The 24844-nt window shown below is 34.7% G+C and overlaps 1 protein-coding gene across 4 annotated transcripts in view; it reads left to right on the top strand.

The window, feature by feature from the left end:
* LOC126833203 (atrial natriuretic peptide receptor 1) overlaps positions 1-24844 on the top strand; it is a 150655-nt gene that overhangs the window by 5199 nt on the left and 120612 nt on the right. Inside the window, exons 1-3 of one of the 4 annotated variants that reach the window (XM_050564377.1) lie at positions 5434-5450; positions 5548-5722; positions 5805-6010. In XM_050564377.1, coding sequence (XP_050420334.1) covers positions 5562-5722; positions 5805-6010 — 367 coding nt within the window. In that variant the 5' untranslated portion in view covers positions 5434-5450; positions 5548-5561. Of the gene's footprint in view, positions 1-5433; positions 5451-5547; positions 5723-5794; positions 6011-8860; positions 9394-24844 lie in introns of those variants that run through there. The other 3 variants (XM_050564374.1, XM_050564376.1, XM_050564375.1) reach the window with 3 other exon arrangements.

Here is a 24844-nt window from a genome sequence, read left to right as displayed (position 1 = left end):
TCCCTTTCGTAGTGAGGCAAAAGGAAAAAAACATTTAAAATTCCATTTTCAAAAAAACGTTAAACGGTTTGCTTAAAATCCGTGTAGGTACTATTATAATATTATCACAAATTTATCACAATACACGCATATATAGTTGTCAGTACACACTTATGTATACATACTGGACAACGTTCTCGCACATTCCGCTGATGTATTAATCAAAGTTTTTCACTAATAAGAAACATCCCGTCTCGTGTATACCTATAATAATAAAATATCAATATAATATTTTATAATGAACGCATCATATTATTATAATAATAATGGACTGAATAACGCGGTCATTCATGAGCTCGACGGTGTATGATAATATAGTGTGTACGATAAATGATAAACTCGAATACGTTGTCATTGAGTTATATCATTATTTTGTTGTATATATATTTTTTTTCTTCTTATATCCAAAGATCGTAATCTAATGTGATATGTATACTATGTGTGTCTTTGTATTATAATTTATAATGAAAGACTCGAACGAAAATAAATATCCGAATGTAATATATTTTGAGTGGCAGCTAACGTTTGAGTATTAAAAAAAAAAAAAAAAATAAAAATCTCATATTATGTACCTTACAGGATAGTTTTTTTTTATCATGGGCCGCTAAATATCCCACTGGGATTTAATTAATAATTTAATATTTTGTCCATAGTGTTTTCATATAGGAATGTGATCTAAATTTTCCACAAATTTTCATTTTTAGTAAAATTTAAAACGTTAATAAAGTATAAACGTTACCATTTAAGCTTCAAAAATTGCTATAAAAAACACTAATTAGGGAGGAGGATAAGAACATAGAAATCTGTGGAAAAATTGAGATCACATTATATATAAAAACACTATGAAAAAAAAAAATATATTAATTAAACCCAGTGAGATATGTAGTAGGGCCTACAACAAATTTTTTTTTTGGGGGGGGGGGGGTCACTCCTTAGGTCTTTATATTAATGTCACATTTTTCTCGCGTCCATCTCGGACCTGGGATAACCTAACGACCCTGACCCTGGTCAAAATCTGTGTTTTATATCATATATTCATATTATTAAAAAAAATTATCTATCATTCAAACGGCCAATGGAATAATTCATTAAAGGCGTTTAACGATACGATGCGACAAAGTGAATGCATTTCAAAAGACCGATAATATTATCTATGTACATAAGTATATGTATGTATATATTATGTATAGAGACTTACAGTACAGTGTAATGAACGTTGGTGACACACGGTGACGATTTTTTTAATAGATCTGTCAGCCGGTTCGTGCCTACTTTATATTCAGCATAATATCAAAATAATATACACATCATATTATAGTGTAATATTATGTACTTGCTATTTCTAATCGTTGGATAACATATTGTTTGAACCGAATTCGGTGTCAACGTTACTGGCGTTTGGTTTTTTATAACATATGACCTTTACACGAAGCGAGTACAACCAATGGACGGCTAAAAAACGTATTATAATATATTATGTCGATTGTCTTTTGTGCTACTAGTCCACGATGGGTTTCACCTTAGCTATTTATTTAACGTTGTGTGTTAGTAGTAGGTGTCGACCTTAAAAATATAATCATATACTACATTGTAGCACATAAACAAAAAAAAAAAGAAATGCAATTATTATTAGTTATTATTGTGTGTGTGTGTGTACTTGTGTGCGATTGAAGGTCGATCAATTTTATTAAAAATAATAACTATTGGAAAATCGAAACGTCTGTGCTGGTCGTTTGGCTTCCGCAAACGAGACAGGATTCGAAAAAAATAATAAAACGTTGCCAATTGCCATTATTTTTGTTTCTAATAATATTGTTTAGCGACCTCCGGGCAATAAACAAAATATATATATATATATACTTACTGGCGAAAACTTTCTCTGGAAAAGCCGGGTTGGATTTGTTTTGGCGTTCCGCATTACCACGGTTTACAGTCATCCCAGAGAAGTGAAAATATTGTGCTAACAACTGTTCAAAACATAATGTCAACAACAACAACCACTATGGGGTAGTATTCCAAAAAAAATTTCAAGCTAAAATCAAAAGAAGGTTTACCGTGGGCAAAAAGTAAAAATTATTAAGGCCAAAGTTTTCAGTCAAAACAAAAAAAAACAGCACTTTAAAACAACGCATTAACAATAAATTACATTAATTGTAAAAACCGACGATGAAAAAATAAAAAATAATAATGTTGTTGTTGTTTTTTTGCAAGAAAATAATTATTACTTACTCCCAGAGTTTAAAAAAATACATTTATTTATTTTTACATTTAAATTTATTATAATATTCATGGGGGCTCGGGATTCTAAAAACTTTAAAACTTAAAAATAGTGCTACGTTTACTTATATTTCGACAAATCTCACTAATTTTAAGTTTTTTAAAGTTTTTCTTAGTATGCCAAATCTGCGCCCATAACCGTATTGTGTTTATGGTAATATCATAAAGTCACAACCGACAATACCTTTTTTTTAGTTCTCTGTCAAAGCTAAAAGTAATACAAATAATGAAAAAATCAAACGTCTATGCTTTTTGGATCCGTTTTTACTAGTCGGTACACTATTTACAAATATGGTTTAACCGCCAATACATTATGCCTACTGTTTACTTGGCAATTGTACTTGTAGATTATTTAACGCGGTAAGTTTTTTCACTTGAGTACAACATGTCACAGATGCGAGAGAAATTTCTCTAAAATAATATTTTACTTGTAATACGAGACATTTGTTGGGTAGATTTTTTTTTTCAATTTCACTAAAATGTTTTTTTTTTCAGACAGAATAACATAGTAGGTACCTTTGTCCTAAAAATACACGTACTATTTGAATGTTTTGGTGTAAGATAAAAAAACCGAATACATTACATCCAAACCAAAGAGTGCAAAATATATACATATTATTATGAATAATGTTTTGCGGTGCAAACTGCAAAAACAATGATTTAATGTATAAATTATTACAACGATAAAAATAGTTTCGCAAGATCATTTGTATTTTATTTATAGAGCCCAGCTATTAGTTTCTAGCTTTAATTTTTTGTATTTTTAGTTCATTTTTTAAAGCCCACGGCTGTATTAAACTGTCTGGTTGAACGTACTTGGTGTGTTAATAATAATAATACACTTACAAAAACAACAAATAATAATAAACAATATTTTAGATAATAAAACAAATAAGTCTTAATTAAGCAACTCAAACTAGAATCAGGGTAGATGCATATATTAAGCTGTACCTATTCGTGATCATCATTAATATAATTTGAAATTGGATTAAAGTTAAGTTCCAAAGAGTTCTTTCGATATTATAATCCTACAGTGTTAAAAAAAAATAGTTAATTAATTCAATAATCAGAAACCTATTGTTAGCAGACTAAGCAATAATGTGTTGTGTGGGTTAAGTGCGAGTACACGTTTTGAGGTTCAAATTTGAAATGGACCATTGCCGTTTTGTTTGAACGATTTAAAACTACAACACAGCTAAAACAGCTGTATTTTTTCATGTCGACTCGACGGTATTACATCCTGTCGCAGTGTCGTTTGTAATATGTATAATGGGACACTTCACACGAGCAAGTACGGGCTCAGTGATGTTTTGGATAGGCACGTCGAGAGCTTAAGAGAGAAATAAAGCTGCGTTATGTATATAAGTATAGCGGTAAACCGGAAAAATGTTTAGCCAAAAAAAAACGAGTGCCATTAGTGGTAAGATTGCGTGCAGCATGCATGTGGGGTTAAGGTTGGAATGAAACGCAGTCGAGCAAAAACGTTTGTAGCTATATATATGATAAAAGCAAGGAAACAATTATTTAGCGTCTTATAACTTTCAAGTGATCATCAGTGGGTAAATACTATACAGAAACAGATGATATTTAAAATTATTGTTTTAAAAAAGCCTGTACAGACTACAGTGGGGTAGTACCCTGAAAAGTTGATAGAAGCAGCAAAGGAGCAGAAGAAGAAGAAGAAGAATTTCCAGTGTAACTTAAAGTGATAAAATCACTTGCAAACAAAATATACTTTGATGTTAATCAAACTAAGATTTAAATTGTTGACTTAATAATTTCCACTTTTGCTTGGCGTTTAACGGAAATTTATTGTGCCATAAATGTTTTATTAGGTTCAAATCCTATTTAGTGCTGAATGGTGGAGAATCAAGCTTGACTTGATGGGATTAAATCATTTACAGGGCACTTGTAACAGAATATATTTTTAATTTCTCGCTCGTCCGGAAAATATCAATAATTAATTTTCACTTTTGTAAACGGTTTCAAACTGTAAATGGATGCATTGTCAAGAACTCGGATAGAAATTATTTTGCTTCGAGTGCTCGTGCCAGAAATAATTTAAATTCGTCCTGACAAACGGTAAACTGATTATGAACTGCGCTCGTACTTAGACTGTGGCAATTATTGAATTGCATACCTAAAGTTACCCCTAACTTGCAACATGAATGATTAATGAATACAAACTTACCAAGTTCAATGTGAATATAGTATTAATTGACTGCGTGGCACGTTACTACTCTGCAGAATGTGCGGGTCTTAAGTTGTCAATTATAAGTATAACATATTATGTGTACACGCTGAAAGTTATCACTCATTACATTACAATCAAACGATTGTGAAGTTAAACCGATAACTGATAGTCGTTATTGGACGTAAAGCCGTATTGTCTACTATCGACAGGTATTAAAAACATTATGCAAAAGTTGTTTTTTGTATACTTGACGTGAAAATTGGGTATTCTTCAACTTTTTTTTAGCTGCGTAGCCCGTCACCGTCGTATCACGTTGATCCCTTGCTAATAATAATAATAATAATAGTAATAGCATTTTCCCGACACCAGACGTCTTTATATTGTTGTCGTTATTATGAATTTTATTAAAAAATATATAAACAATTTTAATTTTCTACCGGAATTCCGGACGGTGATGAGATGAAAAAATAAAAATAACTCACTGCAAAACAGAAAAATCTACATATAACAATATAACCTATAGAATACATAATTTGAATTGCTAGTGAAGTAAACAGAATAGGACCAAAACCCACCAGTATGACCGCATAGAGGGAAAAAAATCGTTATCATTTATTGAGCGGTTGGTACGATAAAATAATATTTTTTACCTCTTATCACGATTTATGATAATCATGGTCGCCTAACTGCCTACGATAATATCACACTCCACAGAATAAACAGCAGAGAATCTTAGAGCTTATCAAAAAACGGTCAGACATATTGAGTTTTAGCTAGTGATGCCAGAACTCCGATATTTCCTTGTTTTCAATTTTTCTGTGACTTATGGCTACACAGTTTATAAATAAATAGTTTGTACTTTGTATTGGATTGCAACAGCGGTTAGGCGACCATAATATCTTAAATCGTGCCTCTTATCACCACGATAATATATTGAACGGTATTTTTCTCGTCTAGTCTTTCCGTTTGCGTCACATCAAATGTTCTACGGCCACACCAAGCTGAATTTATAACTGTGTCCTCGTTTGTTGTTGCAGATTTAGTGGCCCGAATGATCAAGTTCTGGAACGTGCCGTTGCTGACCACAGGAGGGCTGACCAACGACTTTACCGAAGACAAACGCGACCCGAAGAGCAAGTACTACCTGCTGGTCCGGGCTGGCACGCTGGCGTTTCAGCACATGGCCAACGTGGTGGTCAGCGTGTTGGACAGGTATACTGTGGTTTTACGGTGTGCAAAGGCAAGGCAAGGGCGGCGACCATTGTTAAACTGTGTTTTGGAAAGGACTTTTCAGGTATGCGTGGAAGAGGGTGTTGATCTTGTACGAAATCAACGGCTACTTGAAAGTGGGCAAACAGACGTGCGGCCTGATGGTCAGGACCCTGGCGGACACGTTCAAAGCCGGCGGCGTCGTGCAGTACGACGCGTTCGACCTGTCCAAAAACCCGCAGTACAACTTGACGCAGAATTTGGGCATCGAGGCCGGTTCCAAGTACACGGGTAAGTCAATCTCAAGTCCTCTAGTCTAGTAGCACCGGTTTAGAAAGTCGTCCAAGTACAGACAGTCGTTTTCTCTTCAAAGAATATTGCAGTTTTGCATTTTTTGAGACTCCAAAAATGTAAATATTTACCGAGATAACGAGTGTCTTGCGTTAAATCGATCTTCTTGTGCATATATAGACATATGTACAGGAAGAGTGACGCGGGTAGATCAACTTCAACATCCGCCTTAGTTTCTTTATTCTTTCTATAAAATCAACTGTAGACGACCTCCGAAACAGGACAGTGTGATATTACAAGATTTATGACGAATTGCACCAAATATTTACACAGAGATAAACTCGTTTAACTGTGGTTAAAATAAATTCTGTTGCATAAACCGTGTTTTAAATTTTATCTGTTGTTAAAAATGTACTTTATCACGAGTTTAATTAGAGGGTCATTTATCGGCTGTGTAAACATTTATGCATAGTTAAATTTTGTAATCAATGTTTTGCGTTAAAATGGTAATAATGGAAATGTGCGTTATCAGTTTATCATTGATTAGACCCTGTATGATAATAATATTAACGTCTACTGCTGATACCGTTTATTCGATAAAATAACAATCGTCACTAATTATTTAGTAGAACTGTTAGTGTATATCGCTGATTTTTTTCCCCTAAAAAACTTAAGGTATAAATAAAACACGTACCTCGATCGATTGCCGGAACGCACGCGATCTTTAACCAAAAGTAACCGGGTGGAAAGGTAAGAGGAGTGGAGCGAGAAACGTATAAGACAATTTACAAAACGCAAAGGAAACATACCTTTTTTTTTTTTTTGTAAACTTAGGAACTAATTTTAGTGAATTCAAACTTCTTCGACAATACCAAAATCAACGAATAGACGTTCCGGTTTTTTTTCCAAAATAAATAAACGTTGAGTAAAAAAAATATACTCAAAAGCAGTGGTGCCCAACGCTTGGAAAATATTAGTGCCTACTGTGCTACCGTTTGAATTGATTTAGATGCGCCGGTTTAGTGTGTACAACACATAGTAAACTTGGGTCTTGGTGATTATACAGTATACATACATAGGTTTTACTGACCAGACTGATTTAAAAAAACGATATTTCGAAATTACCCGTTCAACTGATTCGGATAACTTCCCACGGTAGTGGAACAGGTTCGACTCATTTCCTTTTATCGTTACATCAAGTAGGCAGGTAAGTATGTGGTGGCCATGACACGTTAATGAAGGTATCATAATATTTTTGTGTCGACTCGACAACGTCTAACTAGTTAGCCTACTACTCGATCGTTTTATATGCCATGCGGTAGTAGAACATTTATTTTTTCATAGTATTTATTTTTAAACGAATAATTTAATACCTAATGTTGTAACGTGTTTAATATATAAAATATAAATCACACGGTTATCGAGAAAGAACCTTAGAAGAAAAAAGGGAACGCACATTCAACTATTTTTTTTATATACTATTTATATTCTGTAAGAATTTTTATTTTCTACTTAAGCGTTAAGTCCGGAACGACCGAAGCCAATGATGTTTCGGGGTGGTATTTATTCGATTTATGTGAAGGGACCTTCCGAAGCAAGATCCAGTCTAGTGTTTATCATGAACATAACAATGGAGAAATACATAGGTAATTATTGTTCGTTCTAGATGCATGTCTGGAGGAAATTTACTATTTCGGATGTCCAATTATAATAATAATAATGTAAAATTAGCGAGGGAAGGCCAATCAACGTGTTGCAGCGGTTTGGACCGTGCAAACTTTGGGCGAGCTGAGCCAGAGGAGATTAACACGGTTTCACTGGGCATAATTTCCCGGGAAAATCCAATTAAAAAACCACCCTACTACACAACTTTAAGCCAGCGGAATTGATGCCGATCATATTGGAGTCGACGGGCGACGGTCGTTGAATTTACGACCACCGACCTATGTTCGCCTCGAATTCCCCACAAAATACCTATCCGGAATATTATATTATTATACTTATATAGTAGTACATAATTTTATATAATAATGCAAGCCGAGTTTTATCACTGACTATCGTTCCAGCACGTGCTTTGCCGGGGACCAAGTTGAACAGCCATTATTGTCGTGCATTCTGCACCTTACTCGGGTCACTGCCGACCGTGTAAATTTTAATACACGAGTTAAGCCAATAATTACAGACTACGGTAAATTTGCTATTTAACGGACTCGAACCGACGACTTGCCAACTTTACAATTGACTGTTGGAATAGCGTATTTAGTTCATAATATCAATAATTGCAAATTATATCAGGTTAAATCTACTCGTGTGTATGTGTTAACTTATCAGCGGACTCGACTAGTTTTCTGTAGTTCAGCAACCTTAATTTATTATTATAGCAATTTATCGTTTGTAGATACCGCCGGGGACATTGAATCCGCCCATACATAAATCTTCGGCTATTTGCACGCTTATAGATCATTGCCAATATTAGTTGTAACTTATACTTGTAAGTGTGTTACACTGACCATTGATGACGCCCACCGACTGTTTGCTCTACATCCGCGGTATTTACATGCAGGACCGCCGTCTTAGGCTGTGTAGGGGCCCTTGGGTACACAGAGTTTGGGGGCCCGTCGAGTAGGGGCCACCGGGTGGGGGTAGAGTGCCGCGATTTAGCGGGATCAACAGGTTCGCGGAAAACGGTAGCGCGATCGACGGCAGCGCGAAAAAAAAATAAAAAGCGCGCGCTCTTCCGTCGACGGCCGCGCGGTGCGCCGACCGCGTGGTGCGGCGGGGACCGCACGCGCCGAAGACCGGATCCCGTGTGGTCCGGACGTGCCGCGGCAGCCAGTGCGTCGTGTTCGCTTGGCCGTCTCCGCTCGTGCGTTGGTCTGGTGCGTAAAGTCCGACCCGTGTGTCCGTCCGACGTCCGTGTAGTGCGTGCGCGTTCGCGTTGTGTTACGACGACATTAAAAAAAATATTGATATTAATATTGTAACGACGGATTTTTTTTTTTTTACCATAATATCTTCGTCTCGTCCGTGTCGGTATTTACAACGAAATCCGTCGGTCGACAGTAATAATAATAATATTGTCGATACGGTTACGACAAAAATAATATTATTGTCGTTACATAATAATATTGTAATTCGGGTATCGGCCCGAAGACGACGGGTCATGTGCCGCCGTCGGGTACCATCGTCGCCACTGGCCACCTGCTGTCACCGTTGAATATCATCGCCCGTCGCCGCCGCAGCCGCCGTTCTCGCGGGAGATTTAATAACTCTGTTGCCGCACGTTACATTGCCACTCCATATTATTTTATTATAATAGCCATCATATACAGCCACCTCAGCCGCCGCCACAATAGAGAGACTGTGCCGTACACGCAAGGCAGGTAAGATGAATTCTTATCGTTTTATTATTATTATTATTATGGTTGTTGTTGTTATTGTTGTTGTTGTTACTTTCGATCTGTAAGCGCCGTTTGTGTGTTTGTTCAGCCGCTGTCATTATGATTATTATTATTTAAGTTAATACTAAAAAACGGCAGTGTTTTTGGTGTTATTTTAATCGTTCATTAAAAAAATAATAATAACAAGTACTAAAAAACGGTCGCCGCGCGTTTACTGTGTACGATACGGTTTGTTTACATTCGGGGTTTGTAAATTATTTGAGGTGTATGTACTGCGTTCTCCATACACAATGTAATCTCTGTTAAACTCTTCCAGACATATAATAATAATAATGATGATTAAAAAAACGTTGTCAAAAGTGGTTGAAACCGACTAGGTGGAAATCAAAGTATATAATACATCATCCGCCCACGCCAATCCGTGCTAGTATGACGCTAAAAATCCAATGAAAAAACAGATTTATGTTGTACTTGCCTTTGCTGTAAAATCTGTCGTCAGAGTGTTAATAATTAAAACGTTAGGCGAGAGAAATCCAAATATGTAGGTACCTCTGTGCACTTTTGTATACTTATTATATATATACTTACTTCCAGTGTACCGTGTGTGTGAGTGTGTCAGACCTACGCGTTATCTTCGACACGGTGCACTACAATAACAAAATAAATATAATGCACCCATCTCGCAGGTTCAGTGCATACCGAGCTCAAAACTACATGCCTGGGTGTACATAACAATAATATATTCTATACTACCACTGTAGAATTATTAAATTAATATATTCATCGATATTGTAAAAACAAAACCATTGCAATATTATCGTCGAAACAACAATAATAATATTTACAAATTATATTTGATTGCATTTGTAAAAACAAAATATTAGTTGTTTGGCAGCCGACGATTATATTGATCTACATCATAATATTAGCTGTTATCGATCAATGAATGATACATTTAAAATTTTAATTATATATTAATAGTCTAATTGATCGGTCGTCGACGCGCGCGTTCTAATTAGAGACTGTGCCGGTTACTAATTTTGTACTCTTGGTGATGATTGATCATTTAATGAGACCAACTTATTATAGTTCTTATTATAAGCAGCAGCAGCCGCTTTAAATTGTACATACAGTGTCGTCCGTCTCGTATCATAATAACGCTATGGTATTATTATTTAAAACAAATAATTGTTATCATTCATAACACTATATTTTAATCTATGGTTTTATTTATCAATTCATACTGTCGTGATTTGAATCGAACGCATATTTATTAACGGGTCAACACTGCTATCGCGGGTTGTCACTCTATTGGATATAGGCAATTAATTATTATTGATAATTTGATTAAATTCTCTGTTTTATACCTACTTTGCCGGCTTTGCACGTGACTCATCCAACCGGATTTACGACCGGTTAAGGCCAAAATAATTATACTAAGACTTGTGTCACGTGTGGGTGCTGATGATAAACCTTTTTTTTTATAGCTGCATGGGTTCAAAATAAAGTTGAAGAATAAATAAATAATAATGTATGGGTGGCTTAGCATAATAGTAGTACAATTCCCATCGCTAGTTTTTATTTATGTACATAATGGTGTGGTACATAAGAGTAAGTACAAAAATCCTGAGATATATTGTGTGTTTCATGTCAGATAGGACATTACTTTGATGCAGGAATCCCATAAACGCCATTCTCTGTTTAGGGCGCCATATTTTCCAAAAATCTCTCTTCGCTTGTTGTGTTTAGTTTAATTTTCTTCCAAATAAAATTTTACCTATTTTCATTGGCAAATCCATACCACCAGTGTTGGTTATACAATATTTCTACACATTCAACAATTTTGATGGCATGTGGTCGTGTGTCAAACGTCAAACGCCCGTTGTGGACCTTTTGGGATTTAGACCTACCCTTTGAGCGTATCCGAATAAACTTGTGTGTGTGTGTGTGTGTGTGTGTTTGAAAAAAAAAGTTTGTCACCGGGCAAAGTGCTTTTTGTGAGTTTTACCGGACATATATGACCCTTAACGTTTTTTTAAAAGTTTTTTCATCGCATTTATCGTACCGAGAAGCGAGCTACAGAAAATATAGCAGACCGCCATCCCCCCCCCCCGGCAATATTATAACGAAGACCGCCAAAACTGTTAAATATAAAAATGTGTTCACCTCGTCATCGTCAAAACCGAATTTTAAATATATAAAAGTCCTTTTTTATTTTGTTAAAAAATTGGAAGAACGGCTATCCTGTTACGGCCACTAGACCGATGGCGAATTTATAGGGGGGATGTGGGGATAAAACCTCCCCCTTGATCTTTTAAGAATAGTTAGAAAACAGATATACTTATGCCGGGTTGCACCAAATATTTACACAGAGATAAACTCATTTAACTGGAGTTAAAATAAATTCTGTTGCATGAACCGTATTTTAAATTTTATCTGTTGTTAAAAATGTATGTACAGTTAAATTTTGTTATCAACGTTTTGCGTTTAAGTGTTGATAATGGAAATGTGCGTTATCAGTTTATCATTGATAAGACCCTGTATGATAATAGTATTAACTCCTACTGTTGATACCATTTATTTGATAACCAGTATACTGGTAATAACCTGAATATAAAACAACGATAAAGCAACACTCGTAAATTTAACACATGTTAGATTAATAAAAGATAAAGTTTATCAAAAGTTAGTTTATTAGGCTGGTAAATAATTTACCTATAGTAACGACAAGTTTGGTGCAACCGGGCATTAAAATTAGTAAATTTATATTGAGAAATACGGAAAACTTAACTACCACAAAATGGTCAAGGGTTGGGATCTATCTCCCTCTTCCCCCCTCATAAATAGGCCACTCCACGAGACACCACTTCTCTTGCACAAGGTACCGACCTTGTGCAAGAACCACCGTCTTAATGTATATTATACACTTATTATTATATTAATACATGCGTATTAGATCTGGTATTATTTATCTCGTTTTTATGTATCAATACGCCGTCATCGTCTTCGATGATGATATAATAATACAAGAAAGAAACAAAAACATCTCAACCCTTTCTTTCGTCCGTCTTGTCTGGAGGACCTCGTCGTCGCATTCCGCAGTGGCCGCTGCAGATCCTATTATACTAATATATACTTTATATTATTATTATTATTATCATAATACAGTTGGTTTTCGAGTGGCCTACACGGTGTAACCCATTGTCCTATGTTCATCGGTCGTGTTACGTTCAGAAATCCAGATGGAATAGATTTGAACTAGGTAGGTTGGTGGTTTTGATGGGACTGTGTGAGTGTCGTATGGTGCTACAAAGTTTATGTAGTAGATTGGCTAGACAAAACAACTACACTGCTAACTAGTGATAAGAATGGAACTGTGGACGTCGGCCATTTTTGTGGGATCTATGTGTGTATAAAATAATAGTAATATATCATGTATCTTTGTGATTCTGTGCTTTTGACAGCTTAACTTATAAACACTGATAACAGTTGTAACCATGTGATAAGGTATGTACACATCTTAGCAATTTAATTTAATATATATATACTTAGGCAGACTGACATTGATCCTTCAATTTACTTCACATTTAAATTGCATATCCAACCCACGATTAACACAAACACACAGAGAACGCTTTTGAGGTGAATGGCATGTCCTTTAACGATTTTGCTTATATATTAAAAATTTATGGATTTTCCGACTTTGATCGATACGAAATTATGGTAAAGCACAACTTTCCAACTTGTAATATAAATTTACGGTCAACCGTCGGGGCCCGCACCTACACCTTTAAACGGCATGTTTTTTTTTATCTTCTTTTTTTGTTTATCGACGATTTCCGAAGTCATTACACAAGTTTCGAAACAAATTACCAATCCATGCCGTTGGCCGACTTGTCATTTCGAAACTTCACCGTTTGTCGACATTGGAAAATTGAATTCACGCCTATACCAACAGCCTGTAGGTTCCAATACCGAGTGAATTCCAATATCAAATAATAGTGTTATTATCCCTTCCCTCCCTTCGGTTTTCTACGGGTTTTTTTTATATATTATTTGGCACAATAACCTTACGGAAAACTCCGTTTGCTTATATACAAACAACAATATGGAATGATTTGAAATAACTTGAAATAATTTCATTTTTAAAACGGGGCAACGTTGTTAGCTGTTATTCTGACGGTCCGCTCGTGTCTTTTGTATTGGTTAGAGACAATTATTGCGCCTTTACTCTACTGCAATCAGCTGGAATTGTAAAAGAAAAAGTACAGACAGACTTTTAAGTTTTCAAGTACCTCCACTCGCAGGGACGTCGGATTTTAGACCGAATGCCGTTTCGTTTTTCTCGGAAAATCCTATTGTGCCGATCGAATAAGATCAGAAGACTTGAATGTTTTCCAAGAGGTTGTCTAAGGACCAAGATGTTTACTTTCCTAAGTGATCGTGTTTAATCTTTTAAGTACACTGGGCTTGAAAACGTAGCCGTTGTTAAAATTACTATAGTTGTGTGTACCATAAGAAAATCGCATCATTAAATCAAATATTCTGTATTTCAACTAAAAGTGTTTGCTTCTAAAAATGTTAAGTTGGTCAAACGCGACTACTAAAATGTTTATCAAGCAAAAGTATAAAAAGTATTTGTAAAATGTTTGATATTGATTAAAAAAAAGGTCGTTTTCTTTATATTATTATTGTTTCCGTTTTCTGATTGAACATGTTTGCTTGTATTTTTTACATAAGGATCTTGGTGAATTTTGGACCAAATGTATTACACCCGAATATGTATGTTTGATTATTATGGTTGCATGTTTTTTAATTAAAGTATACCGTGAAAGTATTTAAAGATCAGTCTACAGATTAGTCTACAAAACCTTGAAATCCTAATTGTTTGTATAATGCAATGTCTGTATCTTAAGCCGGGTTCACACGACTCGTCTACTCGCCAAATGTATAGTGAATACCGAATATTCGCCTATTCGTGCAAGTAGACGAATATACCATTCCCGCGACTCGTCTATTTGCCGAATGTATAGTGAGTACATTTGGTATCCCTTTGACTCGTGTCGCATTTACTGACAATCCGCGGGAAGAGCACGAATACCAAATACCGAATACACGAATCCACCGTTCCCACGACATGGCGAATATACACGAATACCGAATATTCGGCCAATAGACGAGTCGTGTGAACCCGGCTTTGTACGTAGAAATTAGGTTTAGTAACCCAATAACTAATATAACCCGAAATAGTCACTATCTCAATTGGCCGAGTCAATTATTGTCGGTCAATTATAACAAATAAAGTGTACAATATCTTTTAGCTTCGATGCAAAGCGAGAAGGTATTTTTTATTGAGAAAATATACAATCTGAACAATTTAAAGCGAAACAAGTACATGTGATAACAACTACAATACATGTGATGTACATTTGATAAAGAAGTCGCCCATAAGTGACACTTAAATTTTTGTTATCCTTCATTTTGGTCGAATTTTGTTAACAGTAGACAATAATTATTACATTTATAATAAGTATTATAATTGTAATAATTATTTGTCGACCATGCGGCGTAGCTTTATGTCAGTGCTAATTATTTAAAAAATGTCTAATCACATTATAACAGTATGATAATTAGTATTTAAAAAAAAAAATCAATATTCCAGATATGGAGTCAATGAATGTACATAATATGGAGTACCAGGTACCTATATGTATATTCTGGCCACAATGCGAACCATACCCACCTGTAAGTCTAGCCGTTTTACGCATTTTTTTACGTTCTTAACTCGACTATATTATTCAAATTTACCTGATAACTGGACGGAAACCGAATAATAATAATTTGATGTGAATCTATTTTTTATCGCGAGATTGATTAGATGTAATGACACAATCAATTTGTATCCGCGCTCGTGTCGTGGGAGCAATAAAAAAATTACATGGACATTACCTATCTACCACCGCAATGATAGCTCGACCGACATGTGAAAAATTGATTTTCCATCGGGCATGATAATAATAATAATATGAACGTGATGACCTTTTGGTCATGTCCTCGGTTATTAAAAAAAATGACGGATCTTCTTTTTATTTTTTGACTTTGAATAGTCCACATCTCTCTATCTGTCGAAATTCTTAGAATCGAAAAATCAAACTACCGAAAATTATATGTTTTTTATAGACATTTTATCAAATTGCATACACTCGCCGTATTCATTTAGCTGTTGGTTAGAAATAATATATATGTATGTGTTAACGAAAATAACCCGAAAGACATTTTTTTTCCCTTTAGGAAATGACTTGACAATAATTGCAATTTAAACACTAACCGCGAGTATTTTTTATGTAATAATTGGCAAAAAATTAAAATTGCGCATACTAAAATTAAAACGTCTGTGTTATCATGTTTATTAACGGAAAATAATTATATACTTAGTTTTGCCGAGTAATTGCTTTTTACAATAATAATTGCAAAAATAGTAATTGCAATATACGCACTTGTGAGTTCAAGACAAATCACTTTACCGCGGCGATAAGATAATACCAAGATGTCGCTTGTGTGCCATCGCTTTTTGTGCAAAGCCATCTCACAGTAATATGATAGTCTATTTACTCGAGTTTCCAATATTATAATGTGTTCTTGTTTTTTTGCGCTAGCACGATTCGAAATGCAAGCAAGTTAGACCGAGCGAGCGAGGAACAGATTGTAATTTCGTTGGAATAAAAAAAAAGAGGTTTAGTTCGGTAAAAAACATGAACACGTGTTTGCCACGTATGTGTGTGCATTCTAGGGGAATAATATTATAACTTACTGCTGCTGTGCGGTTGTTCAAGTGCAAACGCGCATAATGATGACACAGCCAGACTTTTTGGGGACGACTTGTAAGACCAACTGACACCGACATCCCCAAAACGACAACACGGTGGTCTATACTTTGGGCTAGGTTATGTAGGCACCAATAATATTATGATACAGCTGCTGCTGGTTAGGTTAGGTAATATTATTATGTGATGTGATGGTCGAAAACTATTTTTTTTTCCCAATGTTTTCGATCACGATGTAAGGTGTGTCTAATTATCCCATTGTTCGATCTAACAGCATCAGGCTCGTTTTAAAAAAAACATACGAAGGGAGGGGAGGGCAGGTAGGTCACGGATTTACAGGAATTATTACAACTGACAGTGAGAAAATCAGATTTTAAATAAACGCCTCGATGCGAAGCTGTGGATATACTAGTACAGTCCAAACTAAACACAGTAAAAAAAGTATTATACATAAGTGACTACTGAGTAGTAGTAAGTAAGTAAGGTAGGTCCAGTGTACAAAACTACAAATATCGATAAAAGCATGTCCTAATGACAATTATGTGTTTAAAAATCAATGACTAATATTTGGGTGGATACGATTAGGGTTGAACGTTTGTCTATAAAAGTGTATCGTCATAGTTTCCCCCATAAATCGTAATTAACAGTATAATGAAAATATTTTCTTTACCAATTGACTGTTGATTTACACACACATAGCAAGGGTTTTTCCATAATAAAAAAAAATTAACTACATATTTTTGAGAATATTCTATATCTAATTACAGTTCCGTTCTAGATCTGCCTTCGGTCTAATTTTCAGATCTAAATCCTTATAAAGTGTAGTAAAAAAAACATTTCTATCCCTTCTAGGGGAAATAGGGTTTATGATGTTATTTTGGTTTGTCAATGTTGATCGGTAGTACTATGTTTAAAGAATATTCCATATTTGTAACTAATTAGACCATTTCAAAAAAAGTTCTAGAGCATAGTAATTTTAATAATACGCACACTTTTTGGGTGTTTTTTCGATTTTGAAGGGGAAGAGGTTAATTTCTTTAGTTTATGCGGTTTTGTTTTTCGTAAAACGATTGTCATAATAATATGCGACGGACCGGATGACCTTTTGGGTTGTTTATTATATCATAGTGATATAAATAGAAATGTACATTGCTACTGGTTTTATGATGATGATGTACATTAGTGTGACACTAACGAGATGAACCTGTCAACTCGGTCGGGTTAATAGGTAGAAAATACACTCTGGACGAAAAGAAAACACAGCCGCGTCCGGCTGCAATTATTATCAACGTTATTGTGTTTTGGCGGCGGTTTGGCTGTTTGAAATAGAAAAAAATAATAATGAAATAACCCTTAAACTGTCTACGCGGTGACGGGTCGGGACAAAGCTGTTAACGTTGATTAAAATTGTTTTTTTTTGAAAGGGTTTTGTTGTCGGTCCTAAGCACATGCTAACGTTCTCACGGTGCCCCGGATCCTAGGGTTTCCACGAACCAAAATTTTGGCCGGTCAGGTTAGATCTAAAACAGCTCTTCGGTCTGTTCTTGTGTATAGAGAGACATAATAACATGATGTACATTATGATGGTGTATTATTTATATTGTACATAATTATTATTAGTTTCCATTACGTTGACAAATGCGTCTGACCGAGCTGAGTCTATAATAATATTATTATCAGAAAAACCACACCTCCGGCAGGACCGGCACATGTACATAGTAATAATAAAAGATAATAAATATTACTAAAATTACTGTCGAGAAATACATGTTTTTTGTCTCATAGGCTTTTTGCAAGGGCGTCCGACGCACTTACGGTAGTGTTTTTTTTTATCAAAGTAATAATAATAATAATACACGTCCTGTGACGTTGGCTTGTCGCCGCCACAATACATATATATATAAAAATTCTGGATGTAGAGGTTTTTTTTATTATATAAAAAAGTGTGTACAACGTAACGCGTCCTTGTAGTAGTACAATGATAGTTGTTATAATATCGTTTATAATAAACTATATACTAAGTACTTTTGAACTTTACCGCTGCTTTTCTCTATCCAGCCTTAATACAATATAAGTTACTCGTGGTTGATAATGTTATTATTATAATATATTGCATTATACGACGCACCGAGACCGTTAAAATATAGTGGATGATGTTATGCGCTGGTTTTCCTCAAGCATATTATTATTATTATACATATCTATTACGAATAATTTATATTGGTATCTCTTTGGACGTCTTACGTTTCTATATTATTATATATCACACATTTTAACCGAATAGAGAAACAAAACATCTTATAGGAGTACCTCTGTAGACATTCGATGTGTACTTATAATGTAATAGTGTTCATATTTTGCAAACCAGCGATATTAATTGCATTTTCAAAACGACCAAGAGTGGTATTTTAGCTGAAATCCAGGTGTCCAAGTGCTTTGAATATTTTTAACGTTATAATATAAGGTAAATTAATAACGTACAAAAATTACTGGCGTTCCGGAACCCTAAGGAAACTTGGAAATGATAATATAATGTCAGACAATGAGACAAGGGCACTGTAGACGTTAGTATACTAGTGTTGATGTAAATGAGAAACTCTCGTTCGCGGAAGTACTAAAGCTAAGCAACTGTGTAAACACAAAATTAATAAGACAGTATAAAAACTACAGACATTTTACACTAGCATCATTGAAGGTAGAAAAGCGCAGAATTCAGACAAAGTGTATCTAATTTAGACAAAAATCTTATTTTAATATTGTTACCTAATGGTTTAGAATAAGTTAGAGAGTGTATCCAAATTTTAAATTTTCTCTAGGGGATTTAATGATGTTATGAGCCTTCGTAATTTTTTCAAGAATAATACAATACATTATAACCCTGGCAAATTATTTGTAAATATTTAGAGCCAATCAATATTTCTAATTGGTTTCAGCGCTAATTTATATAACTCACCTGTCACAATGTCATATTGATAGACAGCGTTTCAACGTATAATTATTATTCTTATAATCAAGAACCGCCTTATACGCACAAAGGTCAAGGGTGCTGTTCAAAATTTCACATTTTCGACATAACGATGATGTGGACTACAGCAGTTATTTTATTTGTCTGTGCGTTTGGGGTCAAGTCGTTGGATTATTATTATTGCACTAAACCATAATTAGAAGAATCCCATCTGGTCTTTATCGGATATTTTTGTCCGAAAAGCGCTATAAGTGTGTTTACTTGTTTATTTTTTTAGCTGATGTTTTACACGTTCAGCTGTATCAAGTACGGTTTAAGGACCACTCAAATCAGCCCACAGGTATAACACGGCGACAATGGAACTTTTCTACGTACGTCGTTACCTGTGCACATAATTTAAACGGCACACACAACATGACCCGCTTTCCCCCTGTGCTGGTGCAGCCAAGTGGACGTTATTATAGCGCTATCCGCATAATCAGCCTCCGGCCAATTGGCGTTAGTGCGCCTCAAAGTGCTGCTCAAACGGGCCATAGTTTTTGGCATTTGCCCCTTAAAAAAAAGGGGTAAATTACACTTTGATGTGTAAATGAGTCAACAATCAACGGATATATTTTGAAAACACTGTCATTATTATATTGTTAATTACATGGGCGGTAACTATGGCAATACATTATTATTGACGGACGATCAACCCTAACCGTATCCACCCTCTAAAAATATATTTTTGAGCACATTATTGTAGTTACAATGTTTTTATCGATATTTGTATTTCTGTGATTCATAACTCATGCACACCTGTGACCTCCATGCATGCTATTATATACAGGGAGACCGCAATATAGGCAACACTTTTACTAACGGTTTTTATAAAGGCTGCGGTAGCCCGGTAGGTATGCGGTTTGCCCCTTTTGGTGTGTAATATTATATACAATATAATGATTGATATTGTTATGTATAGTCGGGTAAAAGTGTAAGCAGACATAATAGTATGTATGCAAGAGTGTGTGAAGTCACTGAAGTATGTTGAAGAAAGTACAGGGAAACGCGCGCCGACTTTGCCAATAACGTACGCCCGCGCTAACCGTAAAACGACCGTCGGATGAGAAAAACATCAGCAATAATAATAATAAAAACAAACAAACGTTGCCCGACTGGTCTACTTAGAGTCAAATGGAGGGAGGAAGGAAGGGGATTCGTTCGATTTCATAACCTACTTACCGACTGACCATATTGTTGTTGTGGTGCTGTTATCGGCGTCCAAAAGTCATCGCTCAACGGTCGGGAAATGTTTTTAAATTTATTTTTTTAAATTAACTACAGCTTAATCGATAGTGTAATCGGTGGTTCCGGTAAAGAGTAACCGGCATAACATTACAATGTGTGTGCCTGTTCCACAGACATTCGCGCTTGATGATAATAAATAATAATATTATAATAATAACTCATAGAATTTCTTGTATAATATTATTCTGTTAACGCAAAAATCACGGTTCATCTTTTTTTTTGGTCAGGCTATAAGGGATGTGTTAGAAGGGTGGAGACATTTTATTATTTTGGCACACTATCCCCTAAAAGAAAATTGTAATTACGCCGCTGCAAACATCTGAAAAAAAATGTGACCGCATCCTGTTAGCTCTGTTAACTCGGCGACGATATGAGTCAGCGTTTTAAATGGTTATTTAGCATGCTCGGGAATTTAATGAACGTTAATGCATAACAAGCACAATTACTTTTAGTGGTATAATATAATATGTACAATATTAAAATACACGTATAGGTACGTACATAGTTAGGTACACAGCCGGACGCGGATATTTTCGGCTTATCATCAATATAGAAAGATATTTGAAGTACTGTCGAATGCGTTTCCATTGCAGTGTTTTGACCGAGGGGTTAAAGACATGCTACTATTGTTGTACAAGGCGTATTTCTTATGAGTTGATGTTATTATTTTAATAATGTGTACAATATTTCCGGCGTTATAATTTGGCCCTACTGCGTTAAGAGTAAACAAATCAAAAATCGGTATTTGAAAATCTCTTGTTTTACAACGAAGTGCGCTATCTGATTTTAGCTAAGGAACGACCAACGCTTGTTTTTGTTTCTTCTTTTTTAACCTTCAACTGTTTTGACTCTTCAACGAACACGGATTTTATTTTCAATAGAGTGCTATAAACGAAAATATGTACATTTTGTTTTAACTCATTCTTTAATTTAATAACTGACCGAACTTGTAAACAACGCCAACATTTTAAAAACATAATATAATTATTACAGTTTCACGTTGTATACATAACAATCATTAAATTTGAAATGATCGGTTTTGATGCAACTCAATCGTACATAGTACTATATCTCTACTCTTGACTCTACTATATTAACATTGAATATACCTCTAATTTTTATTCACAGAAGTTGCTACAAATATTAACATAATATTAAATTATTAAAATAATGTATTAGGTAGTACATTTTACTTGTCCGTTATTCAAACTGTGTTGCGTGTTGGTCAATTAATTGTATTAAAACTCGCTAAAACCCATAAAAAAGTACTAACATTCGGCTTCAATTTTCTATTTTTATATTTGTCGTTTATTGAAAGTGCTACTCGCGTAATTCTGACTTGTGTGTGTGTGTGTCGTTAAAAAATAATAAATATATACTATGTATCAACGATATAAATGCATATAAAAACATGCGCTAAAAAAATAAAAAAAACATACATCAGAGTAAAACCAATACCTTCTCGCTTTGCATCGAAGCTAAAATAAAACGAGAAACCTTGCACTTACTTAGTTTATGTATAATGCATCTACCTCGGCGTTGTTCGATAAAATAATGATGCGTTAGGCATTATTCATTTATTTTTTGTATGTGTACCTAAACGTTTTATCACAAACCTCCCTTTTGAAATTCCTGGTGCATCAATCACAACGTGATGATATCTAAGTGGGGTAGTATCTACTTAAGAGAGGATGTTTGAAATAACGTTGTATCCATTACAATCGTCAAGACCGTGTACACTGTACACGGTCTCATATTATTATACAGAATGATTCATAAGGGATAACACACTCACTTTAATAATTGCAATTTTGTAGATTTTCTTTTTGGAACCACATGCATTTTACAACACTGGGCAACAAAAAAGCTAGGTAGTATCTTATCAGTTATGACTTATAACATAAGTAGCCATATATCATAATAATTATAACTCCGCAATATTGGTATTAAATTTGTGGTAAATTTTAAAACTTAACCTAACCATAATTTGTATTATTTTTCTTCTATACAAATTGTGTCTATTACTTCAATGTGTATTGTATACATATTAGTGAGTTTAGTCTTAAAGAACATTGCATCGTTTTTGTTTGTTTTTTTTTTTAAATGTATAATGAAGCTTTGACAAGTAAATCATGACGGAGCATACTAGTTGCTTTCTTTTGTCCATCACCAATACACAGAACCAGTGGTTACCAAAATTATAAAAAAAAATAGTTTTATAATGTACTTGAATACTTTTTTTTGTAAAAAAATAATCTAGATTGTGTAAAATACAGGGTGGGGCGTGGTTACTTCCTTATTTTAAAAAATCGTAACACAAAAAGTATTGGAAATATCGATTACATTTTTTTTCCATTGTACAGGGGTACATTTAAAGTTTTATTTCATTGGGTTTTAAAAACGACATCTCGAAGGTGGCCACCGTCCTCGTCAATGCACTGAGATGGCCGAAATCTCTTTAGCCGCCGAATGTTTGCGTGCAGATCGCCTAGGGGATTTCAAAAGCGCCGCCCTTACCCTACCGATGTTTTCTGGCGTCCTGACGGTTCTGGAAGGTCCATCACATTTCTTTTTCACAACTAACAGTATCCCTAAACGTGTCCTCACATAAACAAATCGATTTCCGATCAAGCACACGACCTACAGGCGCGATGTTGAAATGCTTTCTGAAGTTGAGTTGTGATGACCGAACGGCCGAAGGAAAAGTAGGCCTCCACGGCGAACGCGCGCTCCTCCTTTGTCCACTGCATTGTTGACATTGAACTAATCATAAAAAAAAAACTTTAGATACCGAGCTTTCGAACGCGCCATATACCAACACTCTAGGAGTAATGGTCACTTTGTGGCGCGAGTTTCAAATAAGGAAGTAACCGCGCCCCACCCTGTATATGTAGGTACGATTTAAATATTGATTTTACATTTACAGTTAAGCGCTAACTCAAATGTTTTTTTCGGGGTACGTTTGTTTCAGTACAAATGTTTTCCCATTGTTTTGTCTATTTGTGATTACCGAAAATAACAATTATTGTCAGTGTTTGTTGGTATGTAAAAAGTACAATTGGGTATTTATTTCAATTTAAACCGATTTAGTTGTTCGGTTCATAATGCGGGTAGTACAAAGTTTGAATAAAAAAATAACTATTGTAAAAAAAATAATAAAATATACATTATAGTAGGTATTAGCTGCAGCGTGTAAATGCACGTTGTGCAAACATAGTGTGCAAACAAATATCACATGGCAACAGGTCGACACATTAATGAGACTTATGACTGGGAAAATGATAATATTATTCCTAATGGAGAATGTATATGGATGGGACTGGTGCTGGTATTCATAGCTGTCGTTCATTAAAGTGTAAATTGTTAAACGCCATGTGTATGTGCCAGACAAATGGCTAATTAATTAAAAAAACAGATGTTTGTTTTATTTGCCTTTTGTTAGTAAATATAACACGGTTAGGTTTGTTTATATAACGGACAATTGGATAATATATATATTTTTGAAATTTATTTTCTATTTTTATTCATAATATATACATATAAATACACTATTTTCAATTTCGACGTGAATCAATAAAGATATGCTTATGATAGTAAATAATTAGTGTACAATAGTTATACTAGAAAACAGGACAACAGCTGTTATCTTTTTCAAAATATACAAGCTAAATCATCTACAGGAATGAGTTCCTTGATTATTAAAAAAGAAAACATTCTGAAAATAATTTTGGCCTCTATGAAAATTCAATTATCTAACTAGCTGAAATTAAAACAATAAATTGTACAAATTTATATGTTTTATTGTTACTATTATACTTGTGTATAGAGTGATTTATTAACTTACTATACTCGATGTTGTGGATATCTATAAAAAGACCAATTAGTAGTTTTTTTTTATAAAGTTTGACACTGTAGTCATTATATTATGTACTATTCACTAGAAATGCGACTGCAAATAAACCATTAATTATGAAGATAACGGTAAAAGTTAACCCGTTGGTAAAACAGTAATTTTTTAAAACTTTTTTTCTTACAATGGTAAAAGAGCGGATATAATCGACAGCCGCACGTTGCATACGGTTAAAAAGCTTATGCGGTAGTGTTGGAAACGTTAAGGGTTATGGTTGAAAAGATTCAAATCTAGTGTGATATATTATGATATAAAGAGCTTAAGCGCAAAGACGATGAACTCCGTAGGGATTGGTCAAAGGTCTTTTAATACGGTATAAATTCCGAACAAGTTTATCAAACGGAAACGGGTGAAGATGTTATAGGGAAATGAAAAGTGTGGTTAGGGTTCAGTGCAAATAAGCCTAATGACGGTGGCTGTGCAGGATGGATATTATCCCGTTGGCTG

Source organism: Adelges cooleyi, unplaced genomic scaffold, assembly GCF_023614345.1.
Source record: "Adelges cooleyi isolate 19-005CV unplaced genomic scaffold, UGA_ACOO_1.1 ACOO_flye_CR_arks_rails_tigmint_CR_PRNA_2, whole genome shotgun sequence".
Classification (NCBI taxonomy): Eukaryota; Metazoa; Arthropoda; class Insecta; order Hemiptera; family Adelgidae; genus Adelges; species Adelges cooleyi.
The sequence above is the reverse complement of the archived record's forward strand: the minus strand, read 5'-3'. Positions and strand labels throughout refer to the sequence as shown.